The sequence below is a fragment of the Antedon mediterranea genome, chromosome 4 (assembly GCF_964355755.1).
Source record: "Antedon mediterranea chromosome 4, ecAntMedi1.1, whole genome shotgun sequence".
Taxonomy (NCBI): Eukaryota; Metazoa; Echinodermata; class Crinoidea; order Comatulida; family Antedonidae; genus Antedon; species Antedon mediterranea.
Genome location: NC_092673.1, coordinates 24730723 through 24749398, shown reverse-complemented (window position 1 = coordinate 24749398; position 18676 = coordinate 24730723). Strand labels below are relative to the sequence as shown.

Below are 18676 nucleotides of genomic sequence, written 5' to 3'. Positions count from 1 at the left end.
ACATATAGTACTGTAACATAATGCCGACAGAAGTAAATTCAATATGATCTGTTTTTTTCCAAGTCATTTGATTCAATAATGATATTATAGCGGAAAAAAATTTTGTTATGGTTGTTGAACGACGAAATACTTAAGATTATTTCTGAGTCAATTTATCACTCTTCTTGTATAATGACAAACAAAATCTACAGTACTTTTAAAACACTGTAAAATCAGGTTCAACTAAAATGATTTAAACACATTTTGGATATTAACATCGGTTTATTAGTTAACTGTTCTTTAATTATAGCATAAAAACATTAAATTAATTGGAAAAATATGAGCATAATCAATCATAACTATTATAATATGTGGATGCAAAATGAATATTTTTTTAATACTCAATAGAAGATGTATTGATTTTTAGAAGAAGCTGCATACCTTTACTGTACAAATGTTTTTAAACATTTGTACAGTAAGGTATGCAGATTCTTTTAAAAATCATTAATTAAATTAAAATTAAAACTAGAATAACAACAAAACAAAATGCACAAAAAATAATAATATATTCATATATTTCATATAAAAAAAATGTAATTCAACAAAAGAAGAACCAACCTGTCCTGTCAATGTAAAAATGTATTGTGGTAAAAAACTACAGTAAACTCTCCACACATATCAAGTGGATATCTCTATAAAGGGTACAAGTTTATGTGAAATTAACAATAGACAATATTCTATTTAACACTATGATGGCCAACCTGTTTGCAATGAACTTTATTGGGTTCTGAATTATGTCCGCTTAAGAAATTTACACAAAGAAATTTACATTTTTTAATTTACAAAACTGCTACTAGTCTCAACCTAGACAATTATTTCGTTACACTCTACAGTATGTAAATGTTGTATGTGATTAATGGGTAGTCACACTTTCCCTGTAACATGTATTACCAATTAATGTACTGGTTCAATTTTCTATTGAAATATCCAAATGGTTGACAACCATTACTAATTAATTAATTACTTAGCAGCGGCTCATACATAATAACAACTTGTTTCCTTTTCTACTGTGTTTGATTATCCTATAAAAAAAACAGCACTGTTCTGAATCTAATTTCTTCTATTACTATAATTAAGTAATAAAGATTAACCAAATAATGATGAAGTCAATAATGTTTTTCCTCCATAATCAAATACCGCAAAGGAAAACTGATTCTCTTTACTACAAGTATCTTAGACCAATTCTTTATTATATCAATCTACGACAGGGTTTTAACCACTATTTTCAGCACAAAATATCAGCCATTGTTTTCGTCCATAAAACTGTGAGGTTCTGTTAACCACACACTATACCTAATAATCCTAAAAAAAAAATTAAACAGCAACATCCATACTAAATAAACTATTGACCAAAAATGATAAGGCGGATTTCTTATTGTATTAATTCCTATATTTAATACACTCAGTATAAATTATACTCGCATTAATTCCCATTCGTAACAGAAAGTTAATTTGTATGATACATAGTGAATGCTAATGCTAATGCTGCTATCGCATGACATACTTCTCACTGCACTTATATGCTATAGTCAATAACATGTCTGATGCGTTGCTGCTTCATATCGTGTAATATACCTGACAACTAGCTGACATCCTGCTGTTAACATACGCATTATGATGCTGTCCTCAGATCCACTGTTATTGTTTTGGTTACTGCGTGAAATATATGTTGAATCTGTGTTCTAACTGGGTGGTAGTCACTTATACTTAACTGGTTAATTATTTATGTTGTCAATCATTATAATACACTTTGTTTTATTAGTAGGAACTGAATTTTAATTTCCCAATTTATATATTTGATGTCTAATTTCAAAGAGTACTACTTGATTCTGCTCTTTCAATAGGTATATTTTATGTATGTAGTTGATTTTTTGTTTATTTCTTTACTTGCATTATTGTAAACAATTGTTGTTGTTATTATCATTTGTTATTGTTACCATTAGTAAACAAATGTTGTATGTTTCACCAGAGTGTTATTCTTAGTGTTGTAACTTTCAACTGTGTTGTTTGGTACAAATAGTCTGAGTGGTAATGATAAAAAGAAACTTGACCGTATAATGAAAACTGCTAGTAAAATAATAGAAAAGAATGTCAATGTTTGATTGAATTGATTGAAATATATATTTATACTAATGTTATCGACGCAGTTCACAGGCGCGATATTATTAATAGCCAAGTTAAGAAAATAATGAAAGATAACTCACACCCATTGAATGATAAATATGTTGTTAATAAATCAGGTAGAATTCGTCGTTTAATGTGCAATACCACTCGATGTAGGAAATCATTTGTCCACAACTCTATTCATGTTTCCAACTCAACATTTCAAAGATAGTTTGTTTACTTGTTTACTACTGTATATAGTTTTAATGTATTGTATTGATATTTTTTAATGTTTTATATAGTGTACTGTATGTGTTTTTAAGCATCAAGGAAAACCAATTTCATGTTCGTCTGGTTGTGTTCACAACAATAAAGATTTATCTTATCTTATCTTATAGCTTGAACTTAATTCTATTTGCACAAAAAAATGAATTATGTCTAATTTCAAATGAGAACTACTTGATATTTTGTTCTGTTTATTTCTTTTATTTTCACTTACATTATTGTAAACAATTGTTGTTGTTATTATTTGTTATTTATATTATTTACCATTATTGAATAAATGTTATAATAGCTGGAAAAAATTCTGTTTGCAAAATAAATTAGCAAATTAAATTTCTATTTTGACACAGAAACTAAAGGTGTATTAATACTTTTTTGTCTGAAAGTGTGTGGATGGGTTTCCAAATATTACATCCCTCAGTCGTACCACGGCAGTTTCTCCATCATATCATAAGAATGGGACTGTGATAATAATGGTCTATAATAATAGTTAATACAGTAGTTTATGCAGATGGATAGCACTTTAATTATTTGTCATCTATCTATTGAGGCTACAATTTTCATTATTTTCTGTTTAAGTGTATATCACAGTTTGGTTCAATTTAGTTGATTGTAAAAATCATTTTAACATTAAACTAATTTCTTCATTATATTTCTTTTTTAATGTTTTTCTTACCAAGTTTTTACTACTGGAGATGATACTAAAAATAGATCTTCTTCTTAAAATATCTTTTAAACTAAAAATATTATATTATTATTATTATTAAGTAATAAAATAATTATATAAATATTGAATTTAATGGATTTAGCAGAAAGGAAATATGGCATGACATTAAAATTTATTCAAATCTAAAAACAAGCTGTTTCATCAATTTATGTATTGTACTGTATGTTACTACTGTACATTATCCCTGAATATCTTAACTAGACATAACCTCAGCAAATAGATGATAATTTTTCCCACAGGACTGTGATGTAGTATCCATCTGAAAACAGTGTAAAGATCGTATCCAACTAACTACACATAAAGAACTACTTTAGATCATGAATGTAATACAATTAATTCCTTCGTGTTTAGACTAATTAAACAAATGTAATGATTACAGTAACTGGTAATGGTATTAATATACAGAATTGATTAAATTTATTAAAATTTTATGTAACTGAATTTTAAATAATTTTAATGTTTTAGCATTCAGGTTACGGTCTACAAAAAAAAATTGATATTAATACTTAAATAAATTTAAATATTTAAAATAAAAATAATAATAATTTACAGGCATAGAACACATTCAAGCTGCCTAGTGATATATTGACAATGTATTAATTAATTTAGAAACAATAATAATGATAAATTTGTGAGAATCGGAAAAAGACGCCAAAACCGAGTTTCGAACTAAGAGCCTTCTGCTTGATATGGAGATGTCCTAACCATAGACCACTAAGGTTTTCGTGTTATTGTTCAATTTTTATTAGATAGCGACTCGGCATGGTATGGCGGACCCGCACCACTGTAGTTATCAATATTGTACTGTATTCATGTATAACAGAGATCAAATTGATATGTCCTCATCTTTCAGTTTATTAATCCACTAAGCGGAATCCCGTAAGAGATACATAATTTACAGGCATAAGAAATTCTAAAGCAACCGGTTATGTGGATAATTTTTACAGTATATATAATTAATGAAATGTTAATCATGTCTCAACCAAACCTTCACACGTTTTACTCCAGTAGCAATAAAAACAATAAACAAATCAAAATAGAATTTTCTCTACCAAGTATTCTTTTCAATTCAATTTCAATTCAACTTTATTTCAGACAAACTGTCCATATGAAACATATAAATAAAATACAATAAAAAATAATACAAAGCATTATGTGACAACCGTCATGGAGAGAGGACTAATAATTATTTGTTGACATATGTGACCCGATCTGGCAAAACCCTACTTTTGTCGGAAATATTCATTTTGTATTTTTTTATATATTTGGATTATTTGAATCATAAGCTTTGCAATGGTGTTTATTTCATAAAAATTGAGTAAATATTTAAAAAGTTATTATATTTTAAAAACTTACAAATCATTCAATTAGTTTACGAGAAAATCGCGTTTGAAGTTTGCAATGAAATTCTTTTTGATACGCGCTGAAAACTCACTCCGTAGCAACGCGCTATTTTGGTCTAAGGCACAATGACGTCATACCAGGAAGTGTGTGCGATATAGCAGCAGCGTGGACACTATGGTCAATTTGACTGATTTCAGACGCCGTTTTAACCTATTTAGTCACTCGAATTAACTATTTTGCACTATTGAAAAGCAGCATTATAACTACCAAGCTAATGTTAACTGGTTTCGGAAGTGTTTACGATATCAACGGCAAAAAAACAAGCAGGCCTAGGCCTAGGCGCGCCTATTCAGATTTTCGCCGTCATCGCCTGTATTAAGACCTACTGATGAAGGGTGTTCATCAGGCCGTGTATGGCAGCGGTGCATCGACACGGGGGCTAGCGTTAGTCTAGACAAGTTAGGCGCCTTGCAGAGTCACAGCTAATTGCAAGCTAACATTACACTGTATTGACGATTACATTTGTTTTTTTTTATAACGTGGAAGATTCGCTGTGATGTTTGGGCTTGAATCCAATGATTTAAAAAAACATTTAATATGAAAAGAATGGACAATAAATTAAATAAATAATTAAGAGCCGATTGGATATATAAAATGTATAAATAAAACTATTGACAATAATATAAAGCTAGGCCCAGTAGTAGTAGGCCTACAACCATAATAAAATTAGGCCTAGGGCCTACTAGCCCAAAAAAATATAGAAAATACAATTGAATTTATGACGTGAATTGTTTTTAACTTGTCTATTTTACTATGGAATAAACAAATACACACTACAGCTATTGCAAAACACTTTACTTTGAATATTAAAATCGTTTTTATTCCAATTTACGACATGCTGTGTGTACAATAAAAATAACCTCACAAAAATGTAAACAACTTTTTATTTCCGCGCGTAGAGCGTATAACATCTAGCGCGTTGACCAATAACGTTTGTTATTGCGATGATGCGCCATAGCAACACACGCAGTTCGCTGTTCCAGAAACTTCGAAGAACCGAATTTTCTGAAATGATGTCATAGTAAATCAAAGTTTTCATTGGTTCCTTCTTTAAACTCCGCCCTAAAACTTCTATATTTGGAATGTCAAATGGATGAGCTTTGTTTTGATGTGTGACCTTTCAACATTGTGCAGCGAACTGGCGATCAAAATGTCGTAAAACTCGGCAACTTTCAACTGAATTTACGCAAAATTTTAGCGTAGATCGTGAATAAATTGTTAGGCTTGAGGAAAATACATGTTTTTAAAACTCTCTTTTTTCATAATTTTAGTTAAATTTCGGGAGTTTAAATCAGGTAGACGTATTCTTAGATAGTGAAATATTTCGAAAATGCAAAAACATGTAATCTGCCAGGGTAGTCGATTTGGACGTATTTTGACTGATTACGTGAATTTTGAATTGCCGACAAAGAGAGGGTTTTGCCAGATCGGGTCACATATAGTGCCTCTTAAAATACATGTGGATTATGTTTTGGGATTTATTGAATGTAGACTTTTAAATGCATTGAATTTTAATAAGTGTGAATTTAATCCTATGAATTTCATTATTCAGTACAAGTTTCACCCCCTAAAGTAAAATTGCAATCTACGGTTTCAATATGATACGGGATTACAAATAATGTTTTATACATTCTAACACACTGCATTCGAGCTTAGCTTTCAGCTGTATTCTCTCATGAGCACAATTAATTACTATTATATAGTTAAGAGTTAAGATAATTTGGTAATTTTCAAACTCGGTAATAGCAGAAAATTAAATATGAATTTGGTGAGAATTTTTTTTTTTATTTTTCAAACATACCATCTTTTGGTATAGTAGTGTACAAACATAAAAATTAATTCTTAATTTTCAAATATGATTTATTTGTCTGAATAAACTAAAAAAGCAGGAGCAATATGGGTATTATACTGGTGGAAATAGTAGCATTGCGATTTATTAAAAATAGGTGGCTTTGGACATTCAACTCAATGAAGAAAAAATGCAGTTCATTGCAGAGAATAGGCCAGTGTCGGTTTATCCAGGTAAGCTATGCGCAAAATAGACTAGACATTTTTTGCATTGCGATTTATTAAAAAATAGGTAGCTTTGGACTTTCAACTCAATGAAGAAAAAATGCAGTCCATTGATTTTGGTAAAGACCTATAAAATTGAATAATCACTTGATTATGCCATGTGTGTTTAAAATGGCTTTCTTTCTGCATACTGTTGTACAGTACATATTTGTCTTGGAAATCAAACTTAGTATAGATACATGAGCAAAATACAGTAATCATGGTCATCAAAAATGTTAATTCAATAGATGAAGCTAACGTACAGTACTGCTCTAGAAAAATAGTGAAATCAAAAGCTCCCAAATTTTGGCAGACGGAGTGCCAAAAAGCTTAGTTTTTTGATGTCAACATATCAAGTACCAGTAGCATACTTGGAATTTAAAACTAAGGTAATATGTATGGTAACTTACCTTACTACGCCATCTAGTTGCGCTAACAAATTCTAGTGAGTGGTCCTTGCCAAGTATCTCCTCATTGCAAAGTATATCAACCTGTAGAAGAAAGCAAGTACAGTAAATATTCAATATAACAGGATGAATTTATTTATAATGTCTTAAGATAAACCATTCAGAATGATACAATAAAACATATGAGATTAGACCTAGGCAACCGAGCAACATGTACATGCGCTTCGTTGATTGAAGATGATTATATTAAAAAATGTGATTAGACATGCTTGCAAGATTATGACAGCAACCATTCATTGAAAATCCTGTCAGTCCTTCACTGATCACCATTCATTTTCACAACGATGAATAAGGAGTTTGCAGTTATTCTGCATAATCATTTTGCAGGATGACTTTTCGACTCAACAGCTAGATGCCAAGGTCGATAAAACCAAAGAGTAACCTACCTCCGTATGTTTCTCGAGTTTTAATCTATACGCTAGTAACTTTTTAAGGTGAGTTATAGTTGCCTGCGATGATATACGAATGTACTTCTTTCGCAGTTGTCTCCAATTTTCTGTGTTTCGTTCTAATTGTATTTTTACTTGGTCATCGTTTCTGTGGTAATCCCCTTCTTCCTCTTTTATCTCATCTTCTAATTCTTTTTCCTTTTCTGTTTCTGCAAATAAAAGATATACAATTCTTTAAAAGTTTAGTTTAACAAAAAAGGTGTGATGTGCCCAAATATGGTAGTGATATGCCCAAATATGGTAGTGATATGACATCATCAAGTCCATATACTGTATGTACACATCACATTTTGTTGTCACATAAAGTTTGATAGTGTAGACAGAGCTTTAGCTTCATAATTTATATAATTTTTTTTTTTAAATAACATATAATTTCGATAAATATACTGGCATAATAAAAAATAATGTTGCTATGAAATTTAAAGCAACCTATAAAATGAAGAATAATACTTAAACTGTAAATGCTAATGCACTTACTATATAATTTAGATTACTTATACGAACAAATCTAAGTGTTAATATCTAAAGGATTAATTAGGATTTTATAATTAAATATGTCACTCATCCATGCTAATAATTATACTTTTGTCCAATTATATATTTATTTATTGACTTATAAGTTAAAGTCATTGTACAGCAACCAAGAAGTTGGCTTATAATTTGGTATTTTAGAAGGGGTTGATATTTGTATAATATTGGCAAAATCACATATCAAAACTACTGTATGCATTGATTATTCAATCAATTTATTTATATCTATAACTAATGTGAAGTGTTTGTTTTAATTAAGTATAAAGTATTACTACGCAGCATACCTAATTTACATAATAACTACTCACAGTACGTCTGCACGCATTAATTCTACTTTATCCATTCATTAAACCACTAATTCCAGATGTTTACCACCTAAATAATAGCTATGCTCATACAAGCCTTGTCTGTGATAAATTACACATATTTTGCCTGGAGGTACTGAAACATCTCAAACAGTTACTAATTTGTTTCATTTTCAATGATGAAAATGTTTATAGTTAAAAATATTATTACTCTTCATTTAATCTACATCGGACAGTGCTCATTTACTTTACACCGTCAGCCTACGTTCTTGTCATTTTCCCTTTAGCTTTAATCGATCTAAAAACAGCTTACAATGAAAGAAAGTATTCCAATATTCAAGCACCTGCTGAGCAGATGAATTAAATCGTTTACTGTGACTTGTCATCGTTATCCACTTTGTATACAGTACAGTACCATTTGTACGTTTTTAAATGGCTGTGTTTTATTATCTTGGAATGTGCTTTTTTTTAAAGTGTTAAATCACAATGTTTGCAGAAATGGTTGGCATTGGTAATTCTACAGTACATGGATTTAACCAACTTTAGCCTATTCAATAAAAAAAAAAAAGATAAAGATAAAGTGCGGGATAAGAATTTTTAGTGGGATGACACCCATACCTGCCAATGAGATGGTCCGTAATGGCACCCTTAAGTGGGAGCCTCCCAACATACCACCGTCATCATTTCTTTTTGTACTATTTTTGTGAAGATGCAAAAAACTGAAAAATTTGATCTCCCAAGATTTCAGATTTAATTTTTTCTTGATGGCATGTTACAATATTGTTAAACACAAACAGATTGTTATAAAATTTAGTAAACAAAATATATGTAATAAATTTACTAAAAAATGCCCTTTGTGTATACTGACAGAAATAAACACAATAATAATATACAGTAGTACTAGTTTCCTATACCATACCAACTTGAAAAAAAGAAATAGAAAAATATAAAAATTTATATACAAAATACAAAATTCTATTTTAAGAAAAGACAATTAAAAACAAAGATGCTGAGCTGAGTATTGAATTTCTAAACAAAGAGAAACAATTGAATGTGCATTGTTTCCTCGTTGAATCACCAGTGAGGAAATATTAACGCATCAAAACCTGGTGTACCATTTTGTTGGATCTTTTTTTTCTGATCTTGCTTTAAAGTGAAAATAACAGTACATGATTACGATCATTATTATATTTCTTTTATTTCCGATTTCCTCATATATGCCTAGTACTTTAATATTATTACTGTATTAATATTAATTGATGGCAATAACATGATAAATTATTATTATTATTATTATGTACATGACAATGTTTAATGATTATACATGCGTACAGTATCTTACTTACTCAATTAGTTTGTTCTAATCAATCATGAACATGATTTATTAATATACTGTATAACTCTTCATACTATAGTATAGTATTAGTATTATTATGTTATTATTTTATGGACATATACACAAGGGGGAAGATTTACTTAGGGTAGGTACCAAAAACTGAAGGATGGGTCATGATCATTGTACTCTTAACTTTTATTCCCAGAAAACAACATGTCATCAACAAAAATGACAATCGGCGCTTTAAAAAATAGATTGCTCTAGTCATGGAGAAATTATTTAGTCTACAGTAGTCACCCCCTTTACAGTAGAGTAGGTTGTATATACCATGCTATGCCCTTTAGATGGTTGTTAAGAGGCTTGTTTAAGCTTGGTTCCCACTAGAACGTAACGCAAGGACGTCAATTCACTTGCGTTGCGTTATGTCCTTGCGTTGCGTCGCTAGTGGGAACCACGCTTCAGGGTGGGTGTTAATAGAAAATTAAAGCTCTGTCTACACGAACAAACTTTAAATGGGACGTGCCCATGGACATGATGATGTCATATCACTACTACCATATTTGGGCATATCACTAACATATTTGGGGATATCACTACTATATTTGGACACATTACACATTTTTTGTCAAACTAGTTTGATAATGTAGACAGAGTTTAAGCTAGGTATAATATTAGGTGGCAGAAATGTAGATGTTGAATAAATTTATATTGAACAATTAAGCATTTCCAATACAGGTACATAGATACCTACTGGATTGATTGATTAAAAGTATAATTAATAAAGATAATAAATTAATACTAGATTTGCAATAAACTGATAAACGAATAAACATTTAGATTAATTCATTAATTTTCTGTCTGAGAACAAAGTCAATATTGACAACTTATCATCCTTTAAGTGACATTTCAATGATAAAAATATTATTAACAAACCTGATTTTTCTTCTTCTTCATTTTTGCCATAATTATCAAAAAATTCTTTTTCTTGCTCTTCTTCTCCTTAAAGAAAAAAATAAATCAATATTACTTTAACTCTAGTACATTATATACATTCAAGTCTAGCTTAAAAACTCATTTATTCACCATGTCTTATCCTGAAAACTTGAAGCATATTTGTGATGTTTGTAGTCTTTAAGATTTGTAACTTTTTTAATGTTCTTTGTCAGTAGCGCAGTGAGCTTTAACTGTTAATTATTGAAGAAAGAAACAATGAACAAATCTTAAAATCAGTAGATCATTAATCTAAAATTTTGAATTGTAGGTTTTTTTATTAATAATTATTATTAATATACAAGAAACTAGTATAGTACAGTATACCATTACCATGGAGGTATAAAATGTCAGGTTCACAATTATTGTACTAAAGCTGTATATACCACATACAGTACATACTATGCTCACACACACTGGATTTAAGTGTTTTTATATAACACCTATATAAATTCCTGTCATTTGATTGGACGAATGTGGGTCACATGGCGTGCAATAGTACGCACTATTCAACGATCGTTAAATAGTACTTTTTGAAACATTTTTGTGTACGAAAAAAAAACGTCTAGATGTTATATAAAACAAATAATGAATGTTTTGTATTCGTGTAATGGTACAAATAATGGCACTTGGTGAATGATGAAAGGTTATATCAACTCGGCTTTGCCTCGTTGATATAACCTTTCATCATTCACCTCGTGCCATTATTTGTACCATTGCACTCATAAACATTCATTATTTGTATAATATAACAGGGTTAAGCTGATCAGAATCATATCAGATTTACAACCAATGTAGTACTTTAACTAATGCTTGTGTGATCAGGAAACTTGGTAGCTCCTCCAATCATAGCAGTATAAAATTAGATACCTCTCCATGCTCCAATATAACTTTGATGCACCTTCGATTCGATAGAGATATAAAATATAACTCTGATGGGTACACACACCTGATATAACTCTGCAAGGCTCCAGAGGTTACACATTACATAATAGTACCATTCATTACATCATGGAGGCTTTTTTATACCTCCATGATTACATACAGTACAATGTAACTTCCGAAAGGTTTCAGAATTCACCCATACTACATTACTAGATACCCACCCAACCAATTAAAATGAGGGTAATATATCGAGTGCAATGTTTACCTTGCGTACGCAGAACAAACTAAAATTTAAACTGCAAAGACTAAGACAAAATCGTGTAAAAATAATATTTTGTTCTTTTCACATATTTTTTTTTCTCTTCCTATTGTACCATAATGTACTTTATTTCCTGTGTATGGTTAATGTCAAAACCTACAGCTGCTCACTATGCACTCTTTTATTTGAACTCTCTCGTAGAAATTGTGTATAGATAGCTCATCTCATGTAATTAAATCCATACTGTATCTAAACTCAATATTTTATTTATCTCTTCTTATTAACAATAACATCTCATGAAAAAAAACAAAATATGTTTGAAAAAATATATGTATTTACAGAGTATCATAATAAAAGTGGGACGAACACACACAAGACAAAAATAAAACATCTCATGAAAAGGACAATTTCACTTTTTAAATCTTGCTATGGTATTTTATTTTCATTTGAATAAACAGTTCAAACAGAAAAAATTGTCTTTTTAAAATAAATGTAGGAGTTGACATTTTGTTCCATAATTATCATAATTTGCCTTGACTTTTACAGTTTAACCTTGTACAGAGTGTTATCAACTTCCAGTCATCCCTCATCAGAAAAATTATACAATTTGTTTGTTTTGTAATAATATTTTTAAATAGATTTTTGTAAATATTTTTTGCCACTTACTGAATATAGAACGTGGAATGCATAACAATACATAAAAACGGAAACTTTTTGAGAGAGAGAGAGATTATGCTGACCATTCATCAAAATAGTTTAAATTTACATTTGAAACAAATGAACAACTGTTGGTTGTTTTGTATTCACTGAATATACAGTAGTAACATTTTATTTATTTTGTTTGTTTACACATAGTTTATGTTATTTATCTATGCATGTGAATTCTAAATTCTAATTTGGAGTGGAGTTGTGGCTTGGTGGTTATGATGCTTATTGGCTACCACTCCAAGGGTCCTGGGTTCAAGTCCTGTCACATGTCAGGATTTTTTCTAAGGACCAAATTATCCACTCCCAAAGACTTGTAAAAAGACTTTGTTTATGTAGAGCATCTTATGTTTGTCTTGTGAACCTCTGAGGGTCCCTAACGATCAGCAATAGCTGGATGGATCATCCTCATTAAATATGGTTTTTAAAAAAATGTTTAAAAAAAATTAACATGAAATAAACCTTTCTGAAGTAATGTAGTAGTAGTGTTTTAGTTAAGTTACAGGAACCCTCTACTTTCTGTTTTTGTATTTCAAAAACAGAAGTACTGTAGGCTTACTATAAAGTGTCTCCAAAAAATTGTGAACAAGAAACAGGTTTGTGCTGTAGTAAAGAAAGCACAGAAAATGGATCAAAAGTACAGTGCATTGATAACAAATAAATATTATACCATGTGCCTAGTGCACGTATTAAACAACAATGTTTACAATCTACCACCTGCTTAGTAATAATAGCAACAATTGAGCCTTCCTAATTCTCCTGTTGATGAATGTTGAAAACATTAAACAGCAATCAACAAAACAGGCTAATTGCTTGGGGACCAGTTGACCTATGTTACTGGGACAAAGTTAATAACAGCTCTTCATATTTTCTTTAATGTTCTCTTTGCTTTACGCATATTTAAATTATTAAAATAGTAGTATGTTATATTTTTTGCCAAACTTTATGCCCAAGATACCAGATAAACCAACAATTAGTCTCTCCAAACGAGGAATACTAAGATTAGAGTACCGCAATGCTTAAATAATTTTATATCCGCCATATTATTATATATCCATATACGCATTTAAAATATATAGTTTAGTTTGTAAATTTAACTGAAGCGCTAAATTAATGACTTGATCATTTAGAGTAAGAAAACATGTTTCTAATTCTTTGAGTGGCGAATGTCGTTTATTAATGAAGGACTGAAATAAAATAAAATTAACTATTGTAATTGGTCAAAGTGAATATTATTGTATGATTATTTCGTAGCCTTTATTCAGTATTGCGATTGGTTAATGGCAATTAAACGCATCAATTCACAATGTACGATCATGTGTGAAAAGCTTGTTATGTACAGTATTCAATATTGTTAATTGTTACACATGTATGGGGAGCTACAGTATAACTTATCAGTATTCACTATTAAATCAAAATGACTTTTTAACAGTCGCTGCTGCTAACCTGAAAAACAGTGAATTTTTTTTTCACTCTGAGGTTTACATACAGTACAGGGGCGTCAATACAGGTTTGTTTTTGATGATGATACACCCTGGTGTGCGTAAACTCTTGCGATTTGCTAAGTGGTATGTGAAAGTGGTATAAGATCCGTCATTTTGTTGGCGGTGTATGCTTTCATACAGTAGACTTAATTTGGTTCGAGCTAGCACTATCTTTCAGTAGCACTGCATCTGGCTACTAAGAAAGAGGAGACTACTACAAGTTCTGTAACAGTAGAGGTCGGCTTAAGCAAAACAGGTTAATGGTTAATGCCAGCCCTGTACTTTGACAATGAACAATAGCAGTAAAATGCTACACCTTTGTCCTACACTCCTCCTTTATTCATAGTATAGGATTACAATAGATTTAAAGTGGATTTTGAAGATTTACACTGCAGTACAGTAGGAGAACTTTGGATTGTTTGACAGTAAAAACAGTTGTAAATTTGTATTGTTTATTTATTTTTTATTTTTGTTGCTACTATTAACCACCCTAGCCACAAGAGCTTTTGTTTACACCATTAATAATTAATATACGACCCATCAATGAAATGTTTCCTTCAATAACATGAGTTTGGTGTAGGCTTCGAATGAAAAAGGCATTACAAAACACCAAGATATCTTTTAGGAAATAGACTTTATAAATCATAAAACAAATTTTCTAAGTTTAAATACAGTCGGCAATATGGGTTTTGGACGTACCGACTTGGACATGGCCATACTACGGTAAACTGGGATTATCCTAGAACCTTTTTATTTATAATCCCATTACAACTTTCATTTCATGGTTATCATAGCTGGCACAACTCGGCTGGCAGTGTAGCAACAGAAAGGAAATGAAAGAAATCCGTTGCATGTCTGGCTAGAAGCAAACAAAGAAGATTAGCCTAAAGTAGAAATAAAGTTAATGTGTTACTGTAGCTATACAATACAAGCTACTTTGATTAATGAGTAATGCTTGATTGATTTCTCTACTACCATCTGGTATAAGTTATGACTGCTTTCAACATGACAAATTAAACTTGACTTATGGATCATGGTAAATGGACTTCAAAATGGCATTATATAGTGTTATTATCCAATGTTGGTTTGGCTCTCAGCTATTTTGCATTGTAAACTAGATAAAAAAGTGGACAGCGATAATTATAACCAGCATTCTAACTAAGGGCCTGTTTCTGATGCATAGCACTGAATGTACCGTTTATTTTGGTTGACTGCATTTCTGCTAAATTTGTGCTCACAAAAATTTGACTTGCGTGTACATACAGTATGGTAAATGGACTTCAAAATGACATTACACTAATGTCTCTCATTCTTAATCCATGGTTGTTGTGTTTGCGCCTGTTTCTGCTGCATAAAACTTAATTTAATAAGAGTTTATTTTAAAATAGAATTAAAATTTGTAGTTTTTCCAAACAAAACATTTTTTGTTAAACAATTATTATTTTAGGTAATATATACAGTACTGTAGCCAATTTACAGAGAGGAGCGGTAATGGTAATAAAAATCTATGTTATTTCTTATGACCATTTATACACACAAAGCAGAGCAGGCTATTTTCACTCAGGATAGATACAGATTCTACGTAAGACAAGCTACATGGTTTTTCGCCTTATCGTTACTGGTCTTTAGGCAAACAATTAACCTCAAAGATGCACAGAAATCTCTTTATATAAAGATATTTAGGCTGACATTCGATCAAATTTATGATGGTGTATGCTATCTACAGACACAGTACTGTCAGCCTGTACTGTGCTCATTTTTAGACACCTCAATTTTTCACAGAAATTATTTAACGATTAAAATAAACATTGTGCTTTACATTTACAGTAAATTCATAATTCAAAAATGATATCAAGATAAATGAAATTTTTAAATTTTGAAAAATCAAAATGTAAAAAAAATATATTAATTATTATTCCATTTATAAATAATATTAAGTTTCTATCAAATATGATAAATATAGTTTTAATGTATTTAAGGATGAAAAGCGTGGAGAAGAGAGACACTCTGAATATATTATTTATTAAGTGGTATATACCTAAGTAGAAAATTATTTAAATAATATGATGGTAATCACAAAGTAAGATTGGATACCGTCTGTTTTCCTCTTCTATTCATAGCATAGTAAAATGTAGTTACATTGACACAGTAGTATGTGAATGAAAAGGGATATTACTGATAATAACTTCACATCCACACCCTTAATATTATATTATTGAGCCATACAACGGCATGTACTTTTATGACCTACCTGCACTGTACTGTGGGTGGGGAGGGAGATCGTTGGTTGGAGTTGTATTGTACAGTATGATCATTATATAAACACATCTACTGTAAAGTCAGACATTATATTGAAAAATTGAATCCTAACATGATGGCATGGAATTATATATTTTATACTTTTGTGTGCCAGAAAAAGTAATTAGTTTACCCTTTGTTTTTATAAAACTAATTTTTTCCATTATGAAATCATTTTATATATCATATTGGTTGGTACTAAACCAATGGATAACCATATCTAAATATATTATTTAAAGGATAGTTATATTCTAATTCTAAATGTATATAAATAAACAATTAATAATAAAAACTTACTTTTTTGAAGACCTGGTACTAATTTATAAACTATATCTTGCATTGTTCGATCAAATCTAAGAAAAAATGTTTTAAAAATAATTTTTAAAAAATTATGGTAATTAATACTATATGAGTGTACAATTGATAATGACAATACCCTGTCAATTATTGGGAGGAGCTGGACGCGACATTTCTTTTCGTACATAGTTGGGGACCTCTCATGAAACGTCACAAAATAAACATGAATATTCATTAGTCAAATCTATAAGGTGACTAAAGAATTGAACTAAACTACAAGATACAAGAAAACTTTATTGTCAAAGGCCAAACATGTGACAGTTGAAATTCTTCTTGCTTGCTGCAAGAACTCACCACACTACATACTAAACTGAAACATTATCTTAAAAATCTACAGTTGAACTCATGGATTGCATTTACATTCACTAATGCCAATGCTTTCCATCAAGCTGTCTGTGTAGTCAAATGGTTTAGATTATGGACTTTGCATGTCGATGCACGGGGTTCAAATCCCATGAGCAACTTCATTTTACTTTAGAGTGAGAGAGAGATTATTTACATGGTTAGGTTAAGATTTAGGAAGTTAGTTTGGCTATCTGTCATATAAGGAGTCTCTAACTTATGCACAGTACAAAAAAAAAATCACGGGACACAATAATTATAAATTAATGATAATATCATCTAAAATTTTGAAAAGGTTTTGAGAAACAATTAAATTAAGAATACATATTTCAGAAAATCTGCTTTTATAAGATTATGCTTCTTGTAGAAATAGGCACAAGCGCTCATAAAACTATATTATCAAAATGCAAAGTATAAAACAATAGGGTTGTAATAAAAAAAAACTTTAAACTACAATAGTTTAATAGTATTTTGAAATCTCGAATGAAAAATGAAATGTTAAAATCTGTTACAGTAGCTTCTCCATAGGGAATTATAGCTTGAATACAAATTAACCACATATTTACAGAGTTGGCGTACAAAAAAACAAAAGTAACATCAATTTATCAACACTAAAATGTGTAATGATACAGCATTAGTGTCTTTAATTTATTTGTTGTAATTTTTAAATACAGAAATCCTATTTGAAAAGCAAAATTCCCCGATTTAACAGACAGTTCAAAGGTACGCATGAACGAGCTTCAGTTTCGCTTTCCAAGTATTGAAATGATGTTTGTGCTTTTCAATTTAGATAAATATTGCTAATCTTCAAGTTATACTGTACAGTTATTACTTTCATATTCAGCATTCAAATAGTTTTATATGTTTATAAAATTAAAAGCCAGAATAACAACCATAAATATCAGAAGGTAATCATGAGAGAGTGTACCATGGAGAAATAATTTCTTTTATTTATTTTTTGTACTGCTGTACTATAAAGTAACCAAAAGCTAACAATTTTGACAATAAATAAAATATGGAATTTAATTGCCATCGAAAATGGTAACACCTTTTGCTCATTTGGTAATATGAGCACATGCAGAAATGCTCATTGTCCTTTAGGCTAGAATAAAGTTTGCTTGCATAAATATTATTGCTGAAACTAGAGGAAAAGAAGTGTACACAGTACATTCAAAATCCTTAGCCTAGGGGTAAAAAGGACTTAAGTGGTGCTCAGAAGTTCAACAAGAATATGATGCTGGGAGAAAATACCTCCGTGTATAAGTCTGCTACTGTACTATAGGTTTTGTAGTAATGCTATTTTGTTATGATAAATACACATTTCACTGGAATCAATAATCTATGTGATCACATTACAAGTTAGCAAGGCACATTTTCTCATACAGAGTGAATATTCAAAAACAGACAGACATTTATACAGAGATTTCAAACAATGAAAAGAACAAGAATGCCAGAAGCAATGTTGAGATGTTTTATTACAAATCCTATACTGTACAGGAGTCCAGAACAATTGGATACAGTACAGCATTTATAATATTTTGCATACATACAAACTCATTGATGTTTATTTTTTTATTTCATAGGGTCTGTTTCTTACAGCATAGCGCCAAATAAACCATTAATTTCAAAATAGATTTAAAATATAATTATATATTGACTGC

At 30.2% G+C, this 18676-nt stretch overlaps 1 protein-coding gene across 2 annotated transcripts in view; it reads right to left on the bottom strand.

Annotated features, from left to right (window-relative positions):
- Nucleotides 1–18676, bottom strand: part of LOC140047005 (polycomb group RING finger protein 3-like) — a 34379-nt gene that overhangs the window by 3956 nt on the left and 11747 nt on the right. For both annotated transcript variants that reach the window (XM_072091803.1, XM_072091804.1), the window contains exons 4-7: nt 16614–16669; nt 10629–10694; nt 7461–7672; nt 7018–7098 (exon numbers count right to left, since the gene is read on the bottom strand). In XM_072091803.1, coding sequence (XP_071947904.1) covers nt 7018–7098; nt 7461–7672; nt 10629–10694; nt 16614–16669 — 415 coding nt within the window. The remainder of the gene's footprint in view (nt 1–7017; nt 7099–7460; nt 7673–10628; nt 10695–16613; nt 16670–18676) is intronic.